The sequence below is a fragment of the Amphiura filiformis genome, chromosome 4, assembly GCF_039555335.1.
Source record: "Amphiura filiformis chromosome 4, Afil_fr2py, whole genome shotgun sequence".
Taxonomy (NCBI): domain Eukaryota; kingdom Metazoa; phylum Echinodermata; class Ophiuroidea; order Amphilepidida; family Amphiuridae; genus Amphiura; species Amphiura filiformis.
The window spans coordinates 22,440,072-22,465,928 of NC_092631.1; the positions used below are offsets into that span (position 1 = coordinate 22,440,072).

The 25,857-nt window shown below is 36.7% G+C and overlaps 3 protein-coding genes across 5 annotated transcripts in view; 2 read left to right on the forward strand and 1 right to left on the reverse strand.

Moving 5' to 3' along the window:
• The window catches only part of LOC140150702 (xylosyltransferase 1-like), a 222,024-nt gene that overhangs the window by 27,129 nt on the left and 169,038 nt on the right, over positions 1-25,857 (reverse strand). For 2 of the 3 annotated variants that reach the window (XM_072172786.1, XM_072172787.1), the window contains exons 5-7: positions 22,678-22,880; positions 21,864-21,944; positions 19,018-19,056 (exon numbers count right to left, since the gene is read on the reverse strand). In XM_072172786.1, coding sequence (XP_072028887.1) covers positions 19,018-19,056; positions 21,864-21,944; positions 22,678-22,880 — 323 coding nt within the window. The remainder of the gene's footprint in view (positions 1-19,017; positions 19,057-21,863; positions 21,945-22,677; positions 22,881-25,857) is intronic. The other variant, XM_072172788.1, reaches the window with a different exon arrangement.
• Positions 2,720-6,638, forward strand: LOC140149539 (mitogen-activated protein kinase kinase kinase 20-like). Its single transcript, XM_072171618.1, has 4 exons — positions 2,720-3,069; positions 4,289-4,652; positions 5,320-5,381; positions 6,353-6,638. The coding sequence occupies exons 1-4, from the start codon at positions 2,720-2,722 to the stop codon at positions 6,363-6,365; spliced, it is 789 nt and encodes a 262-aa protein (XP_072027719.1). The 3' UTR covers positions 6,366-6,638.
• On the forward strand, positions 8,562-11,437 carry LOC140150703 (mitogen-activated protein kinase kinase kinase 20-like). The gene is made up of 3 exons (XM_072172789.1): positions 8,562-8,876; positions 9,735-10,525; positions 11,148-11,437. Exons 2-3 carry the CDS (start codon positions 9,752-9,754, stop codon positions 11,211-11,213), a joined length of 840 nt encoding a protein of 279 aa, XP_072028890.1. The 5' UTR covers positions 8,562-8,876; positions 9,735-9,751; the 3' UTR covers positions 11,214-11,437.

The window sequence follows — 25,857 nt, forward strand, 5'->3', positions numbered from 1 at the left end:
TTCATCCATCTAAATCTCTTAACTTTTAACAAATCAAGTCAGATCGATATCCCCGATGACAAGAGACTCGGCTAAAAATTGTGTGCGTACTATACAGCGTGATATTTTACTGGAATTAATTTTTTGCAATATCAAATGTTCTGAACAGTTTAGCGGTTTTTAATTCATTGTTTCAAACAGCTCCATCCATATTGGGCTATTCTAGTTGAAATCCACACTCCCCCTGTGGAAGATTTTGGAAATATCTTCCACAGGGGGAGTATGTTTTACAAATGTAATTGGTCAGGACTAATCAGTTTGAAACCCATACTCCCCCTGTTATAGCTTTACCTATCTTCCACAACTGGAGTGAGTATTTTAAATGGAAGTTACCCAACTGCCTATTCTATTCACAACTCATACTCCCTCTGACCAAAGTATTCTACTTTGCTCTGACAGGGGATGTTTGGATTTTAAATGGACTAGCCCATTAAAGCCTATGGATCAATAATATTTTTGTGAGGCGAAAAAAAAAGCCTCGCAAAAATTTCCCGCTATAGAGTATATTCGAAGCATACTCCCTGAGATAGTGACCTATTTTTCTAATGGTATGATAACGTACAATCAGTAAAGATGATGCGATAAAAATTCAATGGACAGGTACTTTGTGTTATTATTAGCTTCTCATTTGAGACACCTGCAATGCAGTATAAAGTGAGAGGATATAATGCTGTAATGCACAATGATTAGGAGTACACAAACTTCAAAATGTAGTAAATCACCAGTCCACACTTTTACAGGTCATCCCCCCTCTCTCACTCATTATTTATCACCCCCTTTATCTCCCTCCCACCCTTACCTAAACCCTCTCCCCTTGTATCACTCACTCTTGATCTCCCCCTTTATATCTCTCCCATGCATCTCTACCCCTCTCTCATCATATCCCCTGTATCCTCTACCCCCCCCCCTCCCCTCCCATCTTCTCTCTCCTCACGGTTGTTTGATGGGATCATTTATTAGTTTTTCAAACAAAAAACAATGTATAACCAAATTTTAGGATTAGACAGCTAAAAGCGATATCATGCTAATGTATACAGATGCTTGTGAGTTATTCGCAACTTTAATTTCCCCTCTTTTACAAAATTATTTACTTTTATAGCATTTTTTAAAGCTTTTTCGGATATAAAATGTGCCTATTAATGACAAAATTGGTGGCACTATTTAGTTACTGGAAAACGCTCTTTCAAGCTTTTAATACAAATAATTCCTTTTATTGTTTGATAAAATATGTTTATAAAATTTCCTTGTTGCTTGTTTCACCTATTCCAGCTGTTTTAATGGCAGTATTAATCGCCTACCTCTTGCAAATAAAGAAGTATGATTTAGAATAAATAGCGCCATCTATAGTTTGCATTTAGTTAATAATGAAGCCCATTCTATATACATCAAACAACCGTGTCCTCTGTCTGTCTGTCTCTCTCCCTCCCCATCTCTCTCTCTTTATCTCTCTTATTATCTTTCTGAAATATATCACATTTACAAAGTCAATAATATGTTCCTGGTACTATTGAACTTCGTGCCATTTTATTTGTTTTATCGATAACATAATAATCTACATGTCATGCACTTATAGCAAGCTTAAACCATAATTCTTCAATATTGCAGTAAACCAGACATCCATGTATATCCGGTAAATTAAAAGAAAAAGACAATACAATATCCAGTCCTTGATTTGGTGTTTCCGACAGCAACTTATTACCATCTACTGCAGGTTGATATTACTATCCATCAGCATTTAGTGTTCCAAGTTTAACACTACCTTGAATAAGGACAGCAACAGCAATATTTAGACAAAACAGGCAAGTACAAGAGATGGTGAAAACAAATGATATCGGTCAGTTAAATTTAGTCATAAATAATCTTGCCTAAATGCGGGATTCAGGCAGTCAGTGGTTTTGATAATTTGTGGATTTTGAACATACTGCATTCAGGTATCAACATGAATTTTTTTTCATAGTTACTGTGTACTTGAAAAATTGTCATTATTCAATCACATATAAAAATAGCCAGAAATAAAGAAACCGATTTGGTTAGGATTGGGTAACTAATGAAGGCACCGCCCCTGTTACTACCCAAGAAGTTACTGAATTTACTGAAATTGAAGGGCAAAAATTCAACCTGTAATTATAGAAATGAATACAAATAAGCATGATGGGGTCCAGGGGGGCAAAGCCCCTGGAAGTTCTTGGTTTTTGTATTTGGAGTACAGTGGTGCCAAAAAGGCATTTATGCTCAATAAAAAGACCTTCAGCAAAAATATTTTAAATCTAATTAAAAAAATATATGAATTATAGGGCTTTTTAAAACTGTATAGGGTAATACAAAACTATATACTGAAACATAGAAAAATCTTTAAAATATAGGTAATATAGGGCTGCTTGAAGCCCTGAATAAAGCAAAGAATAGCATGGTCCTTCGTGTAGTGGTGGCACCATGAAATTGACTGGGGGAAAGTGGAGGGGGAGTGCAAAGCCCAATATTGCTCCCCCCCCCATCCCTTTGGTGTCGCCACTGGATCTATGTGCAATCTAGCTCAATATCAAGCAATGCACCTTTGGAACACTTGATTTTCTGCTGTGATATCGGGAAAATACATTTATAGAGTAAAGGCTCACAATGAACTCATTTCATCAAATTGCTGACATTAAGTGTTATCCTTTATACAGGATCTGGACCAAAAATGTCATACCCAAAAATCAAGAAGCGGCACCTCACATTTCAAAAGACATTATATCAAGGAGCTTTTAGCACAGTATACAAGGCATCATGGTGGGAGACATGCATGACATGGACAGATGTGGCAGCCAAGAAAGTAGACAAATTAAACACCAAAGAAATAGAAATTATGTCATCACTTAGCCATACCAACATTGTGAATCTTTTGGGAGTGGTTGATGAAAGCCCAGAATACTATCTGATATTAGAGTTGTGTAGTTATCGTACACTACGAGAAGGTTTGGATAAGCTAATAAAATGTGACAATGCAAAGAGCCGAAAACGACTGATGGAGCAAGCTGTGACCCCATTACAGTATCTGAAGCAAAAGAGGATTGTACACCATGAAATTACCCCGGGGGGGGCACTCAACTTTTTTTTGGTAGGGGTGTGCCACCGCCAGTTTCGAACTTGAGGTCTAAGGAACTGATCGGCGGGTCAAAAAGGGGGGTCTAGGGAACTGATCGGCCGTTCAAAAAGGGGGGGTCTTGAGACCTGTTTGCCCGGCCAAAAGGGGGGTCTTGAGAACTGATCAGCCGCCAAAATCTGAAAAATCTCGGCAACTAAACCATGCAGGCCAAACCAGGGTTCAATTTTGTTGCGTTTTTGCCACAGATATTTGAAGGAATCGATTTCACTTTGAATTGTGCATTAAATTATTAAATCAGGAAAACCATTAAATTTAATGCAAAATAGGTCTGGTTTGGTCTATATTACGATGAAAATCTCAGCAAAACAAAACAGCATTCGAATCAAAATTACTAGACCCTGCAGACCTGCAATCTATGCTATTAGCCTACTGATAATTATAGCAGCAGCTAGCAGCATTACATAAAAGCCCACCATAAAAACAAACCCACAAGAATATTTTTTTCAGTGCCGAAAAGAAAACCATTTTGACTACATTGAACTGCATGAGATGATTGAGTGAAGTGTGCAGAATTTGACACCATTCCACTAGACCAGTAGATCGTAAATTACCTTTTAATTCACTGTTATGGCCAGCTGCAAGGATGTGCACACAATTATTTGAGGTACTTTTCCTCATATTTGGCAATTTTATTCCCAAAAGAGATCTCAAAATCATTTATTTCTAGCAAAATGTTCATCAGCTGAAGGCATCGGCATCAGCGGCAGTGCAGTGCTGTTTATAACAACAAACCAGTGTTGCCACTACTAAAGGAGCCCAAAATCCCGCCCAAAGTTCACCTTATTCCTAATACAATGTGTTTCAATGTGGTTTCAATGGGGAAAAAATTGATCGGAAAATTCCCTTTGACGTTTTTGGGCTTGAAATAGTAGGACAAAAACACGCCTGTCAAGATGCCAATGAGAGCGGAAATCGATGATCTGAGGGTCTATGGAACGGCTAGAAAAATTTTCGGGCTTCAGAGCGGGCAATCAATGAATTCAGAGGGTCTAAGGAACGGCTAGCGGCTCTGAAAAAGGGGGTCGTCGCCGCGGCACATACCCGTATAGCTGGGAAATGTGAGTGCCCCCCCCGGGAAATTACATCACAAAATTATGTCTTCAGTTCTTACGATTTTGGGATATTAAAATTGACCAAATTCAAACGTGCAGAGAAGATTGAAATCACCCGTGAAGACAAGCTGGAATCATATCCCTGGACAGCGCCAGAATCCTTGCACGATGTTGAGCCTTTCCCAACATCAGACATCTTCTCATTGGGTGTTGTATTGTGGGAGATAATCACTTTACAAAACCCCTTTCAAGTCTCAGAATGTGCTCAGATACCTGCTGCTGATGAGCCTGAAGTCAAAGAAGCTCATCACCTACCAATTCCTGACGACTGCCCAGAACAACTGGCAGGCATGATGAAACAATGCTGGCATAAAGACTGGAAGAAGCGACCATGTATTGAACATGTGGTGGCTGTGGTAAGTTTATCAGATTGTCATTTAATAAAGAAACCATTCCTGCATTGAGCGAATTTAGCACTGGTTACGTGCTCAAAGTACTGTACCATGCGCGCTGCCGCTTCAACCGCCGCATCATGGTGCGAAGCGCCCACGCTTCGAATCGGGGCATCGCAGTCAGAGGAACTGCGCACTCGCTTCTCGCTATCGGGGATGATAACCACGGGCACATGCATGAATCCCACAGGATGCCATGACGCATAATCACCCTAAGTGCTATGCTCAGGGAATTGCTGGCCGGGCCAGTGCAACCCCTGTGCTAATGGCCGATGATCATGTGCTTGGCATGCGAGGGGTCTAAGGTTCGAATCCCGGGGTACTAAGCATCTTCTCTACTTTTTGTTTGTTCTTTAACTTCCGATACCAAAATGCAGTGTCCGGTGTTAAAGGGTTAGAGATTATGTGATCACACTGAGTATACCTAGTACCCTCTACTCTCTTGGGCACCATAATTACGGAGAGAAAAAACATTTATCGCACAACTGTTTTAAACCTGTGATCATGTGCTTGTGGGACATCAACTACCTATAACTTGAATCTGGTCCATTTTAAGTAAGTCCAAACTTGCTAAATGCAAATATTTACTTCTCCTGTCATTTATATGTACACTTGCTTTTTTTTGTAACAGATCACACGAGAGGAATTTACCATGCCGATGTACCAAAAATCCACATTGAAATGCATCGAAATGTAAGTTTCCAGAGGACAAGATTATCAAAAGAGTTCTCAGGATGGAAATAAAACATATCATATGAACATGGATTCTACAAAACCTACATCTGGTGTGATGAGCTGTTCATTCCAATATTTCAGCATACATGTACCGTTTAAAGTTACTATTCCATACTGTAAGATAGCAAATTATTCTTTTATATATGTACTTGTGTAGAGATTTCTCATGCCAGGGTGCATTACATTTTCCTAAACCCAGGGTGCATTACATAATTGATCACAAATTTATTAAACTAAAATTACGCAGTTTGTAATTAAGGTGGCCCCCACAACAATGATTGGAAAATATAAAGAATACTATCACAAGACCAAGTTTGATATAATATTGGATGGCTGAGCATGATACCACAACATATCGGATGAGTCATAAAAATATCGGACAAGCCAACGAAGTTGATCGGCCGTTGGGTTGGAGCTGCACATTGGATTAATGAATTTGCTTCGACCCGGAGAGCCAAACAAACAAAGAAACAAACAAAGATACAAAGAAAGAAACAAACAAACAACCATCTGGATGATAACGTAAGCCCCACATATATGTAGGGGCCAAAAATAGGCATCGGGAAATATTGAGTAGGTAAATTGTGTTGGGTATGATTTATAGACTTGCTATTAATATTCAGCAATTCATGTGTCTATTCAAAGTAGACCCTTAAAACATTAAAATATAGTAAAATCGTACATCTCACATTATGTATGATTTTTTACAAACTCACTGTTAATGTTCTTTTTATACTTGTTTTACTAGCTGTTTCTAATCCATGTGCTGTGAATGCAATGAAGTTATTAAAGACAAATTGTATAGTTTACTTTTTCATTTACTTTTTCATTTACTTCTGCATGACATGCATAACAACAGTTGGCCTTCAAGTCAAGGAGCCTTTTGAATTGTACTTCATTGATGTTGACTTGCTTTTTAATTCTGCCAGCAGCCAAAATTAGGTTGATGTGACCACAATAGAAGAGGAGCGGAAACGAGATGTAAAGAGGCGGAATCAGTGTGTCAAATATGGTTATACTCGAAAAAATTTTATGGTGGTATTGACCACCTTAGTTAAGCCAAGTAAAATGCTCAAAAATCTTGAAAAAAGTTTTGAAGACAAACAGTGCTTGTAGAATGTCTCCAACCACTGTTTGGGTCTTTGCTGTGATTCGTACATCATACATCAAATAATGTACAACTTTGCCTGACTTTGCAATGATGATGGATTATTTGTATTATTTGGGCATTTTATGCCTGAAAAGTATGTTTAACTAATTTCCTAATAAGCATCCCGAGTGGTTAGTTTTTTGTTTAAAATTGAAAATAGTCATCATCCCCTAAGGAATCTTGTTTGTTGAATGCGATGACAAGAGGTATGTAGCTAAACCTAAACATGTGGTCAACACGGATACCCGGGCACGGGTATTACAAAAAATCTACAAGGGTTTAAGAATCTATGTAAATAAATACTATAACATATTACTCTAGATGAGTAGAATAGTTAAGGGTTTGAAGACTGCAACGAAAAAGAGTAAAATACCCTGAGGTGTTACAGTAAATAGCCGAAAAATAAGCCTGTGAGTGTTTGTAAAGAAATGAGGTAAAATGCCAAAACGTGTTACTGTGATAAAGTAGAGTAATAAAGAGGGCAATGTCTTGTACTGATAATGGTACAGAATAAAGTCTTGAAAGGGTTTAAAGATACAATGTAATGACCAGTGTTCGTAATATGCCTCAAAAAGTTACAGGCCAGCCGGGCTTGACCTTAAAAAGTTACCGGCCAGCTAGGCCTGCAACTAGATGCCAGTCAGAAAAGTTACCGGCCAGGCCAAAAAGTTACAGGCCAATGGCCGGCTGACCGGCCCTATTTCGAACGCTGGTAATGACACAAAGTGTAGTGTTGAAATACTTAACGGTAAAAAGCGAAATAAAGGACTCGCATGTCAACATGTCAAGTTTCATTTTGTTTGTGTGTTATTCATTTAAATGAGGCACAATATCTGTGAGATGAGGATGGTTTAACACAGACAATGTAACCTATGAATGGGGATGGTGTAGACCATATCATAGTTGCTATAGTGATCTCCTACTTGCATAGTAGTAATTATGCATTTTGTAAATGGGCAAAATTTTACCCTCCCACCATGGCTCATAATTATTGCACAGCCCCTAATTATGCCCACCCCAGGGTTAGTGAATTCTCTAAATGCTCTGCCAAAAATTGCTTTCCACCCATCTTTGGCCATGCCAAAAAAATCATTTTCCCCCTTTGACATACCAAAAACCTTTGCCCCCCCTCTTTTGACATGCCAAAAAATCTTTGCCCCCCTCATGTACATGTACACATGCAAGATTTTGGGGAACCCAATTTTCAAACCTTATCATAATTCATATAATGCGAGCACAGCTAGCAGTAAATTTTACATATTTGAATGAGTTCCTAACATTTTCTTTCACCTTTTTATGATGTAATATAGCAATGGTGTACACAACATATGTACCAAAAATTGCTTGCCCCCCCCTTGATCATCCAAAAATTGACTTGTCCCCCACTTTTGACTGGCCAAAATAGACCCCCTTTTTGGCCTGCCAAAATATCTGTGACCCCCTATAATTCATCACCCTGGGGTACACATAATTATTGCACATCCCTTAAATACAGAGCCTAACACAGCTCGTCAATTCATGAACAGGGTTCAGTTGTTATTTCAGCCTTTTAAGTGTGGGGTGGGGGGGATTTCCGTCCCCATTTGTCAATTTTATGTTCCATTTCTAGTATAAATGACACTTTACCATCCCCATATCCCTGATATTTAATTTCTGTGGGGTGGGGGAAAGTTCCCCCTGGCCACTATGCCTGACTGCTGGCATGGTACGTACTTTCTATTACATAATAAAAATGGTATGGTAAACAGGGCCTATATCCAGATTGAGCTTGTTGGCATTGTGACCTCTTTGGAAACCTGCACAACTTCACCCGAACATGACCCCAAGAAAACAGTAGAAGAGACTGTGACATAATAATACATTCTTAGCACACTTGCAAAACCCATGCTAACAAGCCGGATATAATAATAATTTACCAATGTCGTATGTCAGTAGGCCTATACATTTGTACACAATATCCCGGGACAATATCGCTCTCAATAGCTCTCAATGTTCTTACTCAGTTAACCTTTGTAGAGTATTTTCAAACAAATACTTGGATAATTTAATTTCAATGCACATAAACCTTGTTCTCTTTTTAAAACAAAGTTTCACTCTAAATAATGTAATTTTTTGATGTGTAAATGTGCACAAACAACATCAAATCTACATGTTGACATATAGCAGTCTCTTTTACCAGTGCTGCATAGACACCTGAGACCGTCTGCCTTAATGTAAAAACAAGACTTTGCCATTGCGGTGACTTCCTACCAGATATACGTTGATATATTTTTACAACAAAATCAACTGCTGGTATTAAACTGGTGAGTACATTGATAATAAAAGCTACCCTATCTATTAAAATGAGCTTAAAATATTACTTTTACTTTTAATTATTTATACTTTTGCAATGGCATGTTGACATATTGAAAACACAGCAATGAGCAGTGTATTTCACACTGACACTGCTTGGGTTTCCGTGTTAAAGTAAAAGACACTATCAGGGGCTGTGCTGTGCAATAATTATGTGTGACCACAGAGTGGTGCATTCTCAAAAAGGTTTGCAAAAAATCGCTTGCCACCACTTGCTTTTGAAATGCCAAAATACCTTTGACCTCCCTGTCAACATGCCAAATCTGTGCCCTCTTACACATGCCAGATTTTGGGGACCCCCAATTTGAAACCTGAAATTGTCTAAACATGTGATGCCAATATTTCTTGACATGTATCTACACCTTTATAGGGAGTAATATTGAAACTCAGCTGCCCAAATATCTCTGCCAAAAACCGCTTTCCCCTTTTAATCTTTACCTCCTCTTTTTGGTCTGCCAAAGAATCTTTTTCCTCCCCATCCCCTTTTGCCTGCCAAAAATCTTTGCCCCCTACCTATAACTCACCACCCGCACAACAACCCCTAAACATAATTATTGCCACACCCTCAGCAATTTGCTAAATCAGAAAAGATCAAAAATCAGTTTTTACACTTTTTTTTAGTATGATTTTAAAATAAGCTCCAGAAAAAATATAAAAATGCCATCAATAAACTCAAGAAAATGACCAACTTAAGCACCCTGGGTGTTAATTTGTTAGAACACCATACTGCATTATTAACTTTCTTCTGTGAAGTTACTTCAGCTTCAGTGCATTATTGACACATGCATGTGTTGAATTTTACTATACAGAATCGATACAGTGCAGAATGTCATACACAGAAATCAAGAAGCGACACCTCACATTTCAAAAGACATTATACCAAGGAGCTTTTAGCACAGTATACAAGGCATCATGGTGGGAGACATGCATGAAATGGACAGATGTTGCAGCTAAAAAAGTAGACAAATTAGACACCAAAGAAATAGAAATAATGTCATCACTTAGCCATACCAACATTGTGAATCTTTTGGGAGTGGTTGATGAAAGCCCAGAATACTATCTGATATTAGAGTTGTGTAGTTATCGTACGCTACGAGAAGGTTTGGATAAGCTAATAAAATGTGATAATGCACAGAGCCGAAAAGAACTGATGAAGCAAGTTGTCAAGCCATTACAGTATCTGAAGCAAAAGAGGATTGTACACCATGAAATTACATCACAAAATTATGTCTTCAGTTCTTACGATTTTGGGATATTAAAACTGACCAAATTCAAACGTGCAGAGAAGATTAAAATCACCAGCGAAGGCAAGCTGGAATCATATCCCTGGACAGCGCCAGAATCCTTGCACGAGGTTGAACCTTTCCCAACATCCGACATCTTCTCATTGGGTGTTGTATTGTGGGAGATACTCACTTTACAAAACCCCTTTCAAGTCTCAGAATGTGCTCAGATACCTGCTGCTGATGAACCTGAAGTCAAAGAAGCTCATCACTTACCAATACCTGACGACTGCCCAGAACAACTGGCAGGCATGATGAAACAATGCTGGCATAAAGACTGGAAGAAGCGACCATGTATTGAACATGTGGTGGCTGTGGTAAGTTTATCAGATTGTCATTTAATAAAGAAACCATTCCTGCATTGAGCGAATTTAGCACTGGTTACGTGCTCAAAGTACTGTACCATGCGCGCTCGCTTCGCCGCCGCTTCGTGGTGCGAGCGCTCCACGCTCGCAATCGGGGCATCGCAGTCAGAGGAACTGCACACTCGCTTCTCGCTATCGGGGATGATAACCACGGGTACATGCATGAATCCAACAGGATACCATGACACAATCACCCTAAGTGCTATCCTCAGGGAATTGCTGGCTGGGCCAGCGCAACCCCTGTGGCTACCGGCCGGGATCGTGTGCTTGGCATGCGAGGGGTCCAAGGTTCGAATCCCTGGGGTACTTACTTCTGACACCAAAAAGCAGTGTCCGGTGTTAAAGGGTTAGAGGTATGTGATCACACTGAGTATACCTAGTACCCTCTACTCTCTTGGGCACCATAATTACGGAGAGAAAAAAAACATTTATCGCACTGCTGTTTTAAACCTGTGCTTGTGGGACATCAACTACCTATAACTTGAATCTGGTCCATTTTAAGTAAGTCCAAACTTGCTAAATGCAGATATTTACATCTGTCATTTATATGTACACTTGCTTTTTTTTGTAACAGATCACACGAGAGGAATTTACCATGCCGATGTACCAAAAATCCGCATTGAAATGCATCGAAATGTAAGTTTCCAGAGGACAAGATTATCAAAAGAGTTCTCAGGATGGAAATAAAACATATCATATGAACATGGAACTTTTTTTTATTCTACAAAACCTACATCTGGTGTGATTGAGCTGTTATTCATTCCAATATTTAGAGAATAAATGATAGGATTTTGTCTTTTGCCTATCCAATATCGTGTCATAATGGATGGGCTGGCCAATATTTTGAGTAGTGGATGCCGGCGCAGCCGGGTATCCACTACATATATGTAGGGGCCAAAAATAGGCATCGGGAAATATTGAGTAGGTAAATTGTGTTGGGTATGGATTATAGACTTGCTATTAATATTCAGCAATTCATGTGTCTATTCAAAGTAGACCCTTTTAAAAAACATTAAAATATAGTAAAATCGTACATCTCACATTATGTATGATTTTTTACAAACTCACTGTTAATGTTCTTTTTATACTTGTTTTACTAGCTGTTTCTAATCCATGTTCTGTGAATGCAATGAAGTTATTAAAGACAAATTGTATAGTTTACTTTTTCATTTACTTTTTCATTTACTTCTGCATGACATGCATAACAACAGTTGGCCTTCAAGTCAAGGAGCCTTTTGAATTGTACTTCATTGATGTTGACTTGCTTTTTAATTCTGCCAGTAGCCAAAATTAGGTTGATGTCACCACATTAGTGGAGCAGCGGATGCGAGATGTAAAGAGGCGGAATCGGTGTGTCAAATATGGTTATACTCAAAAAATTATTAAGGTGGCGCTGACCACCTTAACTTGTTAGTTTTATCATTATAGGCATTATGGGTTTTCAGGATTTCTGCTAAGCAAGACTGGAAAGTAGGCTTATATAATGTAAAATCTGTGTTTCACTATGGGAAGACAAAAACCAAAGTTGTCAGGTATGCCCTAGTACTCAAAGCATAAACAATCATGCTTGCTTCTGATTATCTCCCCCTTGAAATGATGGAGCCCCTTCACCAAAGTTTTGTTTATGATCCCATTCCTGTATATATTTCTTATCCATGCACTGTGGACGCATTATCAAAGTCAAAATTGTACACTTCAATTATTTCTTAAAGGAGTATTTCGTGATCCTAGCATCCTCTATTTATGTCATTTTTCATTAGATATCCACGAAAAAAACCTATTCCCAAAATTTCAGTTGATTCCGATTTTGCGTTCGCGAGTTATGCATGCACCAGAACGAAATTCAAATTTCACGATATCTTTGCTAAACGAATTAATCTGCAAGAAATATTTTGTACATACACATTATGTATCCCGAGGTTTTCAGTGATATAAAAATCTCAACTTGTTTTGAGAAAAGTGGGGGGATGAGGCTGTGGATCACGAAATGCCCCTTTAATTTACTTATAACAATAGTAGCCTTCAAGTGAAGGAGCCTTTTGAATTGTACTTTATTGATGTTGACTTGGTTTTTAATTCTGCCAGCAGCCAAAATTAGGTTGATGTGACCACATTAGAAGAGGAGGCGGAATAAGTGTGTCAAATATGGTTATACTCGAGAAATTTTTATGGTGGTATTGACCACCTTGTTAGTTAAGCCAAGTAAAATGCTCAAAAATCTTGAAAAAAAGTTTTGAAGACAAACAGTGCTTCTAGAATGTAAAGTTTCAAGTCCAAAATGTCCCCCAACCACTGCTTGGGTCTTTGCTGTGGTTCGTACATCATACATCAAATAATGTACAACTTTGCCTGACTTTGCAATGACAATACTTATGGTGATGGATCATTTGTATTATTTGGGCATTTTATGCCTGAAAAGTACGTAAAAATCAAGCACCAGCCAAAACTAACTTCCTAATAAGCATCCCAAGTGGTTAGTTTTTTGTTTTAAAATTGTAAATAGTCATCATCCTCCTAAGGAATCTTGTTTGTTGAATGCGATGACAAGAGGTACGTAGCTAACCTAAACATGTGGTCAACACGGATACCCGGGCACGGATATTACAAAAAAATCTACAAGGGTTTAAGAATCTATGTAAATAAATACTATAACATATTACTCTAGATGAGTAGAATAGTTAAGGGTTTGAAGACTGCAACGAAAAAGAGTAAAATACCCTGAGGTATTACAGTAAATAGCCGAAAAATAAGCCTGTGAGTGTTTGTAAAGAAATGAGGTAAAATGCCAAAACGTGTTACTGTGACAAAGGAGCGTAATAAAGAGGGCGATGTCTTGTACTGATAATGCCACAGAATAAAGTAGAAAGGGTTTAAAGATACACTGTAATGACACAAAGTGTAGTGTTGAAATACTTATTGGTGAAAAACGAAATAAAGAAGGAAGTGAGACTCGCATGTCAACATGTCAAGTTTCATTTTGTATGTGTGTTATTCATTTAAATGAGGCACAATATCTGCGAGATGAGGATGGGTTTAACACGGATCACGTAACCTATGAATGGGGATGGTGAAGTCCATGAATGGTTTGCTCTAGTGATCGCGTACTTGTTGTTTGAACCTGACTGACAGTTTCCCAATGATGTTTTACAACTGAAAGCCCAGGATAAAGCTTTATTCATTTTTGTCCATCATCCAGGTTAGCAAAAGTAAAGTAATATTTTCATGTAATACCACACTAAAAGATTTCATAAATTGCATAAGATCTCGTACTTGTTTGAAGGTCAGTCACCTGACTTACAGAGTTGTTAAAAAGTGCTCTACGTTGTGTGACAAATATTATATAAATGAAGACCTTGTTTCTAAACCATGTTAAGTCCACAAGCACATGTTTCTCCTTTACTTGTGTGATACAATCACAATTTTTTTACTTTGACAATTTGACATTAGCAGCATTGTTGATGAGTTGTATCATTAACAAGACATTATTTACCACAACAATGTTGCTTAACAATATGCAGACTATTGTTCTTTACAGTATTGTCACTGTGCATCCATCCACTTTGTAATGGTGCATCCAATTGAAATTACTATACCTATAGCATCACAACCCATTGCAATTAGCACAGGTAAATCAGCAACATGTGTTTGTGGACGTAACATGGTTTAGAAACAAGCTCTTCAAATAAATAACAAAATTAATCAATATTAATAGATGAGTAAATAAATAAATAAATAAATAAATAAATAAATAAATAAATAAATAAATAAATAAATAAATAAATAAATAAATAAATATAAAAAAATAATAATAATAATAACAAATCTACTTTATCTACAAGCATGAATTAAATGGGTCAGCCACTACAAATTTAAAGCTAAAATAATATCTACATATTGCAGTATAATTAAGCGGAATTTACACTCATTGGGAGCATGATGAGCAACTTGACTTTGTTTTATTTACCAATCACATTCTAACACAGCAAAAAACAGTATCGATCAAAAATAAATTGCTTGTTGCTCAACAACCGCGTACAAAACCAGCTTTAATTATGCGACAGATTATACAGCAAATAAAATGAAAAATAAATACATGGGAAAAATAATCATGCTGAGGATGTGCTGCATGATGGAATTCGCAAATCTATATAAAAGCAAAAATAAGCAGCACAAACATAATATACTAAAGTAATGGGCCATTCCAGTTAAAATCCATTCCCCCTATGGAAGGCATGACTTTATTCTTCCACACAGGGAGTGTGCATTTCAAATGTGTTTACCGAAATGGGTAACTCCATATGAAATCTCCACCCCTTGTGTGGAAGATTAACTTCATGTCTTCCATAGGGGTGTATGGATTTCAACTGGAATAACCCATTTCATGCATTTTGAGCAAAGCAACCTGAAGGATTTTATTCAGATTTTGACTAAATTTTTTAATAAAAAGCTGAAATTGTGCGACCCTATTAAACAGTAAAAATAAAACAAGCTGAGGAGGGGAGAAAACATGCTAATATGAATGCAAAAATATCAGCAAACTGCACAGAGATAAGCAAAATAAGCAGAAACATATTTAATAAGCATAAGCAAAATAAACATGCACAAACATGAGAAGTTAATAAAAAAAATGAAGAGGCAGGAAAATAACTGTTAACTTTGAAGAGAGAAAAAAAATAAACCAGAAATGAGAAATCAAATTTTAACAAATTTCCAAGTTCCCCTAAATGTGCTTTAGTGTGATCACAAATCAATTAAATTTCAGAAGAATACAGTATATTTCTACAAATCAACTAAAACTGAACCTGTATTATAGCTGGATTTTTGACAGGACTCGATATTAGCACCACCCCATCAAACGGCCTTATCTTCAGACCTGAAACTGGCCATTTGTGAAAAAAGAGGAAAATGCCTTTAAAAAGAGGAAAATAGTGCAAAAGCATGCTAAAAAAGCTCAAATTGGGCTGAAAATAACAAAAAATGCATAAGTTTCAGGCGTAAAAAAAGACAAAATCAGCTAAAAAGAGGAAAAGTTTCAGGTCTGTGTCTTGCAGGACAGATTTTGTCCCCTACTTGGGTTGCCAGTCTGATTAACAACTGTGCACAAATTTCCTATTGTAACAATGGTGTCTCATCAAAATATTTCGCTAGTATGAATTCTCAAAATAATAAATTTGCATTTGGATTTAATTAATGAATTTCTTTTCGTCATTAAAAAATATATCTTCAGAATGATGCACTCTACCTAACTGAAAAAACATGTCCCAGTTTGCTTTTGATGGAACAAAACCTGGTTACATCTGGTTCCAATTCTAGTTTCGTTCATAAAATTCCATTTCAGAATAAAACTTGAATATTATGTAGTTTTGTACATATTTTTGTATTTTGTTGATATCAAGAGGATGCAAGAGGTTATCTAAGGTTTTGCATGGAATATTAGTGTATTTGGGAAAAATTGCTCAATTTTGCTAGTCTAAAAACTACGCCAATATTTCTGATTTCAAATACATGTAGGCTTAAGTTAAAAAAATTTTTAAAAAGGACAAAAAGTAAACTATACCAATTACCTCTATAATAACATGTTTTTTAAAAATATAATCATTATTTTATACTTCCAACTTTGTAATGCTGAACATGCTTTCATTGGTTTCAAACTTCCGAATTTTGGAAATGTGATCAAAGTTTTTTTTTCCCATCACTGTATGAAGAACTTATTTGCCAACAAATTCAATTTAGCAAATTTTACACAGTCTCAGATTTGCAAATTGAAACTACTTTCAAATACATTTATTCATGAACCTTAAAAGATATAATTTGGTTTATGTCCTCAAGATTATATGTAAAAACAAAGGTTCCTCCACGTACCTTTTTAAAACGTAAAGTTTTAAAGTGAATAGACTCAACTGTCAGCAAATAAATTTGGATAGAACGATTCGAACAAAAACTTGCTTTGTCAATAGCCTAATATTATCATAAAAAGTGGCATTAACAGGTTATCAAAAGTGGGGAGGCCTAGGGTATCGATTCCCCCGACTGTTCAAATATTTCTGACAAATTAGCGGGGTCCATGTGAAAGTGGGGTCCACATGGCCTGGCCCCCTTTGCATACGCAACTGATCATAAATAACAGGAGGTACACTCTCATTTTGCGTTCATTACTCAGATTTTCCGATAATCAAAGCCATAATGAATTTTTAATGAATTTGGTTAATTTTCTTCAAATTAGCTTTCTTTTATTTGTTATGTTTATAGGACAATAGAGTAATTTTGTATTAATATCGAAATTACAACATTAAATCCCCCGTAGAGCTCCACAGTAAAAAGCAGCCAAGATAAAATTTAATTCACCTCAAGTTCGGTAGTGACGTATGTGCGCATTGCAATGGCCATAGTATCGAATTGTGCACATAAAGTTAATAATGCAGAGCGTACACACACACGTATAAGGGCGATTTGACGTCACGCTTGCAGCGCAACCAAGAAAACGCATTGACGTCACTACCAAACTTGAAGCAAACCAGAGTAGAGTAAGTGAATTTTCTTTCATTTGACCTCATTATTCCAGCTTAAAATGGACAGCAAACCTTCATGACATTTCTTAATAATATTATTTTATAAATTTTTGGCAAATAGGAATACCAAACTTAAATTTTGACAAAAATTGTACATTATGAATTTAAACAAACACGTGCAGGGTCTCATCGCCTGACAGGTGAAGACTTGAAACTAATGATTTTGAGCTTATCCATCAAGGTAGTTTTAAGCAAGAGCTAAACTTAACTTTTACCTTTCCGCAAGAATAACGTGCTATGAAATAAATTGTTTTACAGTTTTACACATTCTTGGATGACATGTAATAAGTGCAAAATAGATACAGCACATTAATTCCCATTCTATTCCTCGAGAGATGTTTAAAACCCATGGGCGACTTTGACAGGTGATACATGTTGTTTTCCATTACACTCTGAGTGACAGGAATGCTAATTTGATTACGACTACTCCGTCAAACTCACGATATAAATTTGACATTCTAATGTTACAAATGATACAAGTTTTGGTACAAAATTGAGCAAAATTGAAGGAAAATAGCTCTGTGAATGCGCATCGAAAACCTTAGGGATGAAAGTCAGTGTGCCGAGGAATAGAATTCACTTATTTATACATATTTATATAAATGTTGTTATTAGACGGAAGCATTTCATGCATAAGATGAATGACTCAGTGCAAAAAGTACCTAAGTCCATTATGTGCCTTATGACATGTTCAAAGATTACGTTTTCTGACACTTTGGCTCACAGAAGGTATCTTACACTTCCCACAATGCATTTCATTCCTGTACTGAGTTGCTATTTAGTGCAACATGGGATGATAGTGACAAATACATCAATTAACAGAGGAATTTCTTGTCGACCTATGAGCGTGTTTATAGTAGCTGTATACAGAAAGATTATACTGCAATAACAATTGATTTTGCAGTACTTATACGCTATTATACGCTAAATAACAGATAATCATCTGGTCGACTATAAACATGCTCTATGTTGCACTGCATAGCAAATCAGTGCAGGGAAGAAATGCATTGTGGGAAGTGACTTTGCCTTATTCAAGTAGAAGGTGACATCAATGCATATTTCAGAGACTGGATGGAGCTGAGCGAAGTGCGATGTGTTATTGTAGCTAATCACACTACAAGCCAAACTAGAATCTCTAAAACAAGCACGGATGTTATCAACTTGAAGCAAAGTTCTGTATGTTGATCTATTTATAAACTAAGATCATAGATAGTCCTATATTGATGGATCCCCCCCCCCGTCAAATAGCATAATTCACACTTTCTTTAAAAGTGTGTGTAACCAGCCTTGATGTTCCGACATGGCAAAATCCCAGTCACTGAGAATTTGGTCTCAAACAAAGGGAAAAGAGCATTCACAAGGCACCAATTTTTCACTTTTTCCATTCCGATTTTACCTGAACTATTTTGCCAAGGGGAGTTCTCTGGTTATGCCCTTGCCTGTTCAAGTATAGGGAAGCTATACAGGCTGTATCAAAATGTTTGGTACCCATCAGTTTTGAGTGTTTATCGACAAGCCTGTTCTTCAATATGCAACATTGGATCCTCTTGAAATGCCAATCATTTGTAGTTTTATAACCTTTCATAACATTCACCTATAAATAAGGTAGCTCCTATGTTGCATTTTGTTGTAGTAGTCTTGTCCATAATCACTGGAAACTGATGGGTACCAATCATTTTGATACACCCTGTATAAATGTAGTTTTGTCAATTTATATATGCCAGTTATGTCCTATTATAATGATCTTAGTTCTAAGTAGATGATCAGAAGTTGCCGATGACTGTAATCTTCCAATGTACATGGCAAAAAGAGCAGCCAATAGACTTAACTACTTGTTGCACTGAGGGATGTCTCAAGATATGAAATGTGTCTTACAGGTCGAGAGGCTCACTAGCGTTTCTCCGTATCCTGGAACTGATGACAACCCAATGACAACCACACAATTATATACTTATAGTTTTATATAGAAATATGTGGTGCAATCAAGCAAAGTGAGGCATTTGTCGAGCAAATCGAAATTAGTTTTCAATTTCATTATATGAGCCTTTTTTTCAGAGCTTTATTTCATTAAAAGTTTCATCACAATTCACTTTTCAGTAAATCCCATAAGCCTTTGTGTGTAGACTTGAGATGTTGTCACACCAATGCTCACACCATTACTGTGCACTTCATTGCTTTCATACGCAGTAACGATATTCACTAAATGATGTGCACATTGGCGTGACGTCACATGACAACATCTCAGGTCTACCCACAAAGACTTATGGGATTTGCCGAAAAGGTGAATTAGACTTTTGGGTCCTGTCACTTTTATTTTTCCTCAGCACAATCAGTTGAATACTATTATTGGCTCTATCTCAAAATCAATTCTAGCGACAAATGACTCATTTAGCTTGATCACATCCCATAATACTTACTCTGAGCAAACAATATAAAACCAAACATATTTTACCAACAAAATGTCTCCTTATGTGACATTTTCTGGCAACATCTTGAACAAAACTTAAGCAGCCTTGCATAATTAATATTCAGTATACAAGACAATCAGCTTGACAAGTTCACACTTTAAAAGCCAAAATATGTCATCAAGGTGCAGTGAATGTATGACATTGTCTTGATTTCTGCATACTGACAATTCCAAGATAACTATATACCATCCCTTTGTATTGTATTGATTGTAGAGGGTGACATTATCAAATTTCCTTTAGTGCAAAGCCATTTTTTTATCCCAGTTGCTATCAAGGCACTTTACAGGTCATATCATCCAGTGTTTCACATAGTGACAGATGTTAAAATCAGGGTATCACATAGTGACGGATGTTTGAATTTTATAAAGAAAAGAACATCAGGAAAATTCATCAGGGGAATTGTATTAAGGTATATTGCTGATAGCAAACATGATGCAAGCTGGGATTCATGAAAAGGGCTCAAAACTTAACGAATTCATCACCCACGGCGACTAATATTATGCTCTTTTCATTCCCAGCATGCATCACTTTTGCTTATCATTTATGCATCTATCAAACATCAACCTTTCTCACATAATTTAATAGTTATTTGTTACATGTGATAACCATTTTTTGTGAAACCGCAACATCCATCACTATGGATTTTACCCGATCGTTCATATCTGTCACTATGTAATACATGAGGGTCTTAGCTACATGTAGGATTTTACAAGTGCCTATCATTTTCACCAAAACTGCCTGTTCAAAATTTGACCCTGAAAACATAAAAAGACCTCTGCCCATTCTGGGGGGTTCAGTCAGTTCAAATAGTTATAGGTATATATAGCCTTGATTTATTAGTCTGGCCTTGTTTTGAGTTCACAGAATTTATTCAAGCATTGTTTTTAAAATTTAGCATAACTCACAGATATTAATTTTGTGTGCCCCAGGAGCAAACTGCCTGTCTAAAACGACAGGTGGATGTGTGGCTATCTAATGCCCTGTCATACACCCAAGGATATAGGGATGGTACTATATTGTAATCAGGTAATCATCAGTATGCAGCAGAAATGACAATGACATGTTTACAATAAAATCTTGTGTATGTGATAAAGATGCATTGATGAAGTGATTTGCCTACAAGCATGACTTTGTAATTTGTTTACAAGTTACACGTTTCTTCTGGCTTCTTTGCACCTTGCAATAATATCTATAGCTGTCAACTTGACATATAAAAGGGATGGCCAAATCACAGATGCTTATAATTAGTGTGTATGCAGAAACAACTAAAGGCCTCTGAACTGAGCCATTATAAATACAATGATAGCTTCAGAACTATTTACTGTATTTGCGATATATTTTTAAAACATCGAGAGAATGATGGTTTAATTACACTCCTTGAGATACAACATTCGTCCAATTTCGTTCAATATTAACAACTCAGCAACCCTGAATTTATAAGTTGCATTTACAACGATCAATGGTTATTAAATGCAAGTATTGTGGCTTGTAAAACAAGCACTATCACTGCACTGTCACAATTAAATCGCCTTTATCCGGATCCTTTCAAATACCCAATACAGTTACTAGAACTTTTTTAAAGTTGCAAGTATATTTATAATGGCTGAGTTACTTTTTTGTGAGGTCTTTATACAGGTCTACCTGCGCACATTAATGCAAGCTGATTCTCTGTTTAATTTCAAAATGAATAGTGAAATAATTTTGATGATATATGCACCAATATTAGGCACGTTGTACTCATTTCAATGCATTTTTCATGCAGATTTCAAAAATAGTCACAAATACTTGAAATTCTGATATTTTTTTACTTTTCTTGCTGAATCTATCTAAAATTTGCACTCAAAATCAGCTTGCAGAGGGTTTAGTTCTGACTCCATGGCAACAAGAAATCAACCACATTAGCCAATCACAATGCATTGTGACTTGATTGACAAGCCAAAGGACCATTTTACCTGAGCTCATAACATGATAAGGGACATCTCTAGTCGAAATCTTAAAAAACCCAGGAGGAAATTTCACGACCAAATCTAATAACGACGATGTATCGTCATAGCAACAGGTACGTGTAATTGTACTCTTTGGTAGCGCTTACATGGGCATGCTAGCAGCGAATATCACACTAATTTGATAATAGTCTGTATCATGATGAAAACAGGTTTAATAATAGCCAAGTGGTGCGGACCACCTGAGGAGGGAATTTCTATGGTAATTTGATAATGGCTGATGCGGTGTATTCCCATGGTAACAACCTACCTGTTGTCATCTCGACCATGTGACTTCAAAAAGTTGTGTTTTCTAAACCTGGATAAAAAGCTGACCAGCAGCTCGTTGGTTCTGTAACATAGCAAAATAAGTGAACAAAATGAAACATGACAGTTGAATTTACAGTGAAGAGACAGAAATAAATTCATTATTTATCACCGTGAATGTGATATTCGATGAGCTATTCCAATTTAAATCCATACACCCCCTATGGAAGACTTGAACATAATCTTCCACACAGGGTGTGTGAATTTCAAATGGGGTTACCTGAATGGGTGACTCCATTTGAAATTCACACCAACTAGAATAGTCAAATTTGGTATTTTTGTTGCATTTTTGTTGTCATGGTTGCACCTCAAGTATATGGCCACATCTACTCTAGTAATGCATGTACCGTATTTCATCAAATAGTCGTAAATAAATGTAAAGCTCCTACACCCATTTGTTAAAACATTTTATGTTAAATATTCCGAAACTGTATTTTACATATTATTTTTTTCATTCCAGACAAAATTGACCATTATTTTTTGACAAAAGGAATGCAAGCATTCATAAAATGGATGTGCAGCAAACCTATTTCTATTTCTGAAACATAAAACATTGTTGCTCTACCTGCCATAATACTCTCTAGCTGGATATAGCTTTTAGATACACACTGAATGCCTTCAATGGAAGTCCAATGTAACAGGGAAAAAAGAGCATATCGAAGGAGACAATTTCTACACCAAAAGAGCTTTGAGACAAAGGTTTAATTTAGTTTTGCCTAAATAAATAAATAAATACATTAAGTACCAGACCCACTTACCTGATTGGCATATCAGATTCGCTTAAATTTATAAAGAAATCCCATTTCCAGTCCTCCATAGCTATAAGGTCCTGCATACATTGTAGATAGACTTTGAGTAAACTTGCCCCTCCCCATATGGTAGCCATCCTCCATGGTGTCATGCGCATGTTTGGATATGTGCTAGATATCTTGCTTAATTCTCGGTAAAGATAGTCAGATCTCTGAAATGACAAAAAGTGAGACGAGGTGAAAAGATGGTTAACGAACTATTTATTCACTTATGCTTTGCATTGTAGAATTTGGGACAAGACTTTAGAATAAGTACCCATACTCTGAGAGATTAGAATTGGGGTGAGGTTTTAGGGTTGGGAGCAGGCTACATGAAGCAAGTTAAGTAGGGCTATGCATACTGCACATGAATATATTTAATACAATAGGGAATGAGTGTTCGCTATAAGAGGAGACTGAAAGTAATTAATAAGACAGAAAGAACACTTTGAAAGTTTACAATTATAAACAAGACAACAAATAACACAAATCTAGACCGGCACAGAAATCAATTTGAAAAACAAGGGAAGCCGGTGTGGGATTCGAACACAGGACCTGTCCGATCACTAGACGGATGCCCTCACCATTAGGCCACCAGCTCCCACTGATAAACTGTGGTTGACACTGGGTACTAGTGTAGGCAGTTGGGGTATACAATACACACAAACAAATATTATGCTACTGTCTGTTCAATTAGCTTAGATTCTTGAATTTTTAAGATATTAAAAAAAAATAAAAAAATGCTGCCAAAGTCATCAAAGAAAAGTGTTAGCACAGCCTTAGACCCAACGTGATTTATACTTTTCAAATTCCCAAGTTCAATTTAAAACACGATTTCTTTTCAATTTTGCCTCATTTTAGGCAGTTACTTGGGTCCACCCAAAGGGTTCGCGACCTTTTTACAAATCGAGTGGGACGGTCCATTCTCAACTATGGGCATAGACCCTATCCAATACAGGGTGTCCCAGAAAAAATTACCGGGCAAATGAATTTGGACGTAAGTCGAAAAATAGACATCAGAATCCAAAAATCTAAACATCAGCGTGTAGCCAATCTTATTCTGCATCTTATACGCCAATTTGACTGGAATCAGTTGACTGATCGCGAAGAAATGAGCGATTACATAACGCATGTATCAATTCACTTCATTCCAAGTTTGAAAGAAAGATCATTCAACACAATGCGCGCACTAGTGGTTAAACTATCAATGGGCTTCATATTTTGTTCTATGAAATCCTTTTCGTTCTTTTTAAACAACCTGTTTCTTGCAAAACATTTAATTAGGTTTTGTTCAAATTTGAAAACCTGCACGGTTTTGAAAATGAAGCTTGCATGTAAGATGATGCTCAGCATTTGTAAATATCTTTTTTCGTTAATGTTGATAAAAATGTTGCATAAAGAATTACTACATAAAGAATTCCAGCTGGCTTAAAAATTTCTCACACACATTAATGTTTTCGGAATATTTCCAAGGAATTGTAATGCAAAGTTTGAATCTTTTGCAACTTTAACATTAATGTTGCGTGGTATCAAAAATCACACGTAAAGCTGTTAGCACTTGATCATTGTCAGTTTTGGCTCAAATGTTCTTTGTAAAGTATATTTGCATAACCTGCAGAATTAAAGTTGGAGAGCTTCCAATTGCAGAAATCACAGTTTTCTCGGACAAACTGTTATTCATCTTCAGTGAAAGCATGAATGACATAACACCGAGGGGTTTTAATAGATAATGTGGACTAAATTTAATAAGATACACAAACTTTAGGAAGTGGTGAGCGAGTATAAAAATAGCGCCTGTTTATCAAACTTGGAATGAACTGCATTGATGCACGCTTTATGCAATCGTTCATTTCTTCGGAACCAGTCAACCGAATCAAATAAAATTGTCGTATGTGATGTACAACAAAATAGGCTATGCGCTACATTTTAAATTGTTTGATTCTGATGTCTATTTCTCGACTTACGTTCAATTTTATTCACTCGGTAATTTTTTCTGGGACACCCTGTATAGCAAAACAACCTGTTCACCAATCTGTCCTGTCATTTCAATAGAGGCCTTGCATGTGACGTATCATCCCGTAAATATGGCGGACTACTCAAATGCATTCAACAAAAGCATGATTGCAATCTACCGTGACAGTTCGTCTCACACACATAACCCTGCACTACGATCAAATAGGTTGATGACAACATTTGATTGAATGAACTGCACTCCGCCATAACTACGGTGAAGGACACCGGTTCAAATCCTTTGTTTGGAGCCAGTCGATAAAATGATGCAGGGCCTCTATTGTTATACCGTTCCGGTTATTGGATAGGTTCTATAGGTGATGATGGTCCACCGGTTTTTGTTACACGAAATTATATAGCGCGATTACGTTTTATGCATAACATTATTCTGAGCATTATTTTTTCCTAAACATTTTTTTCCATCTTATTTCAACTGGTTTACAATGTAAATTGAGTTTTGTTTAATACCATCATTCCTTCCCAAGAATATCAGCATTCGCTTGACATTTTCAGATACAGTGACTTTTCAAAAATTGCTTTCTGTAACCTGATTATTTTGAATAATATTTTCTTGTACAAAAGTTTTCAAATATCTTAAAAATTCAAGAATCTAAGCTAATTGAACAGACAGTAGTACATCAGTACAAGAGATGAATACTGATGCTTAATCATTTCTCCAGCATTCTTCTTCTTCCTATATACGTGCATACTTCAATTTGAGTATTGTCGCAAGGGCTTAACGCGCAGTTTACCTATGCACGATCCTGGAACCTAGGATTGATTGCAGATATCAGAACCGGGGATAATATTGATCCCCCTTCTCTTTTTGAGTTCAGTACTTTCTTTCTTGTTTGAGGTAACTTAATCTGAACTCAACTATCATGAGTTTAAACTTTTGTTTTACTTTTGTATGCTCATAAACCTCATGTAGAGGAGCTTAATAGCCATGTCACCATCAGATTTCACATCCCCAAATAATGTCTCTAAAGGCCTTATATCACAATCTGCAGTGTTTTTACATTTTGGAAAAGGTTGCACAACAATAAATCAATTTTAAAAATCAAAGAAATTGGGCAGATTTTGTGAAAAAATTGTGTCAGTTATTAAATGTAGGCTTGATTCCAAGCATCTGGCCAAGAT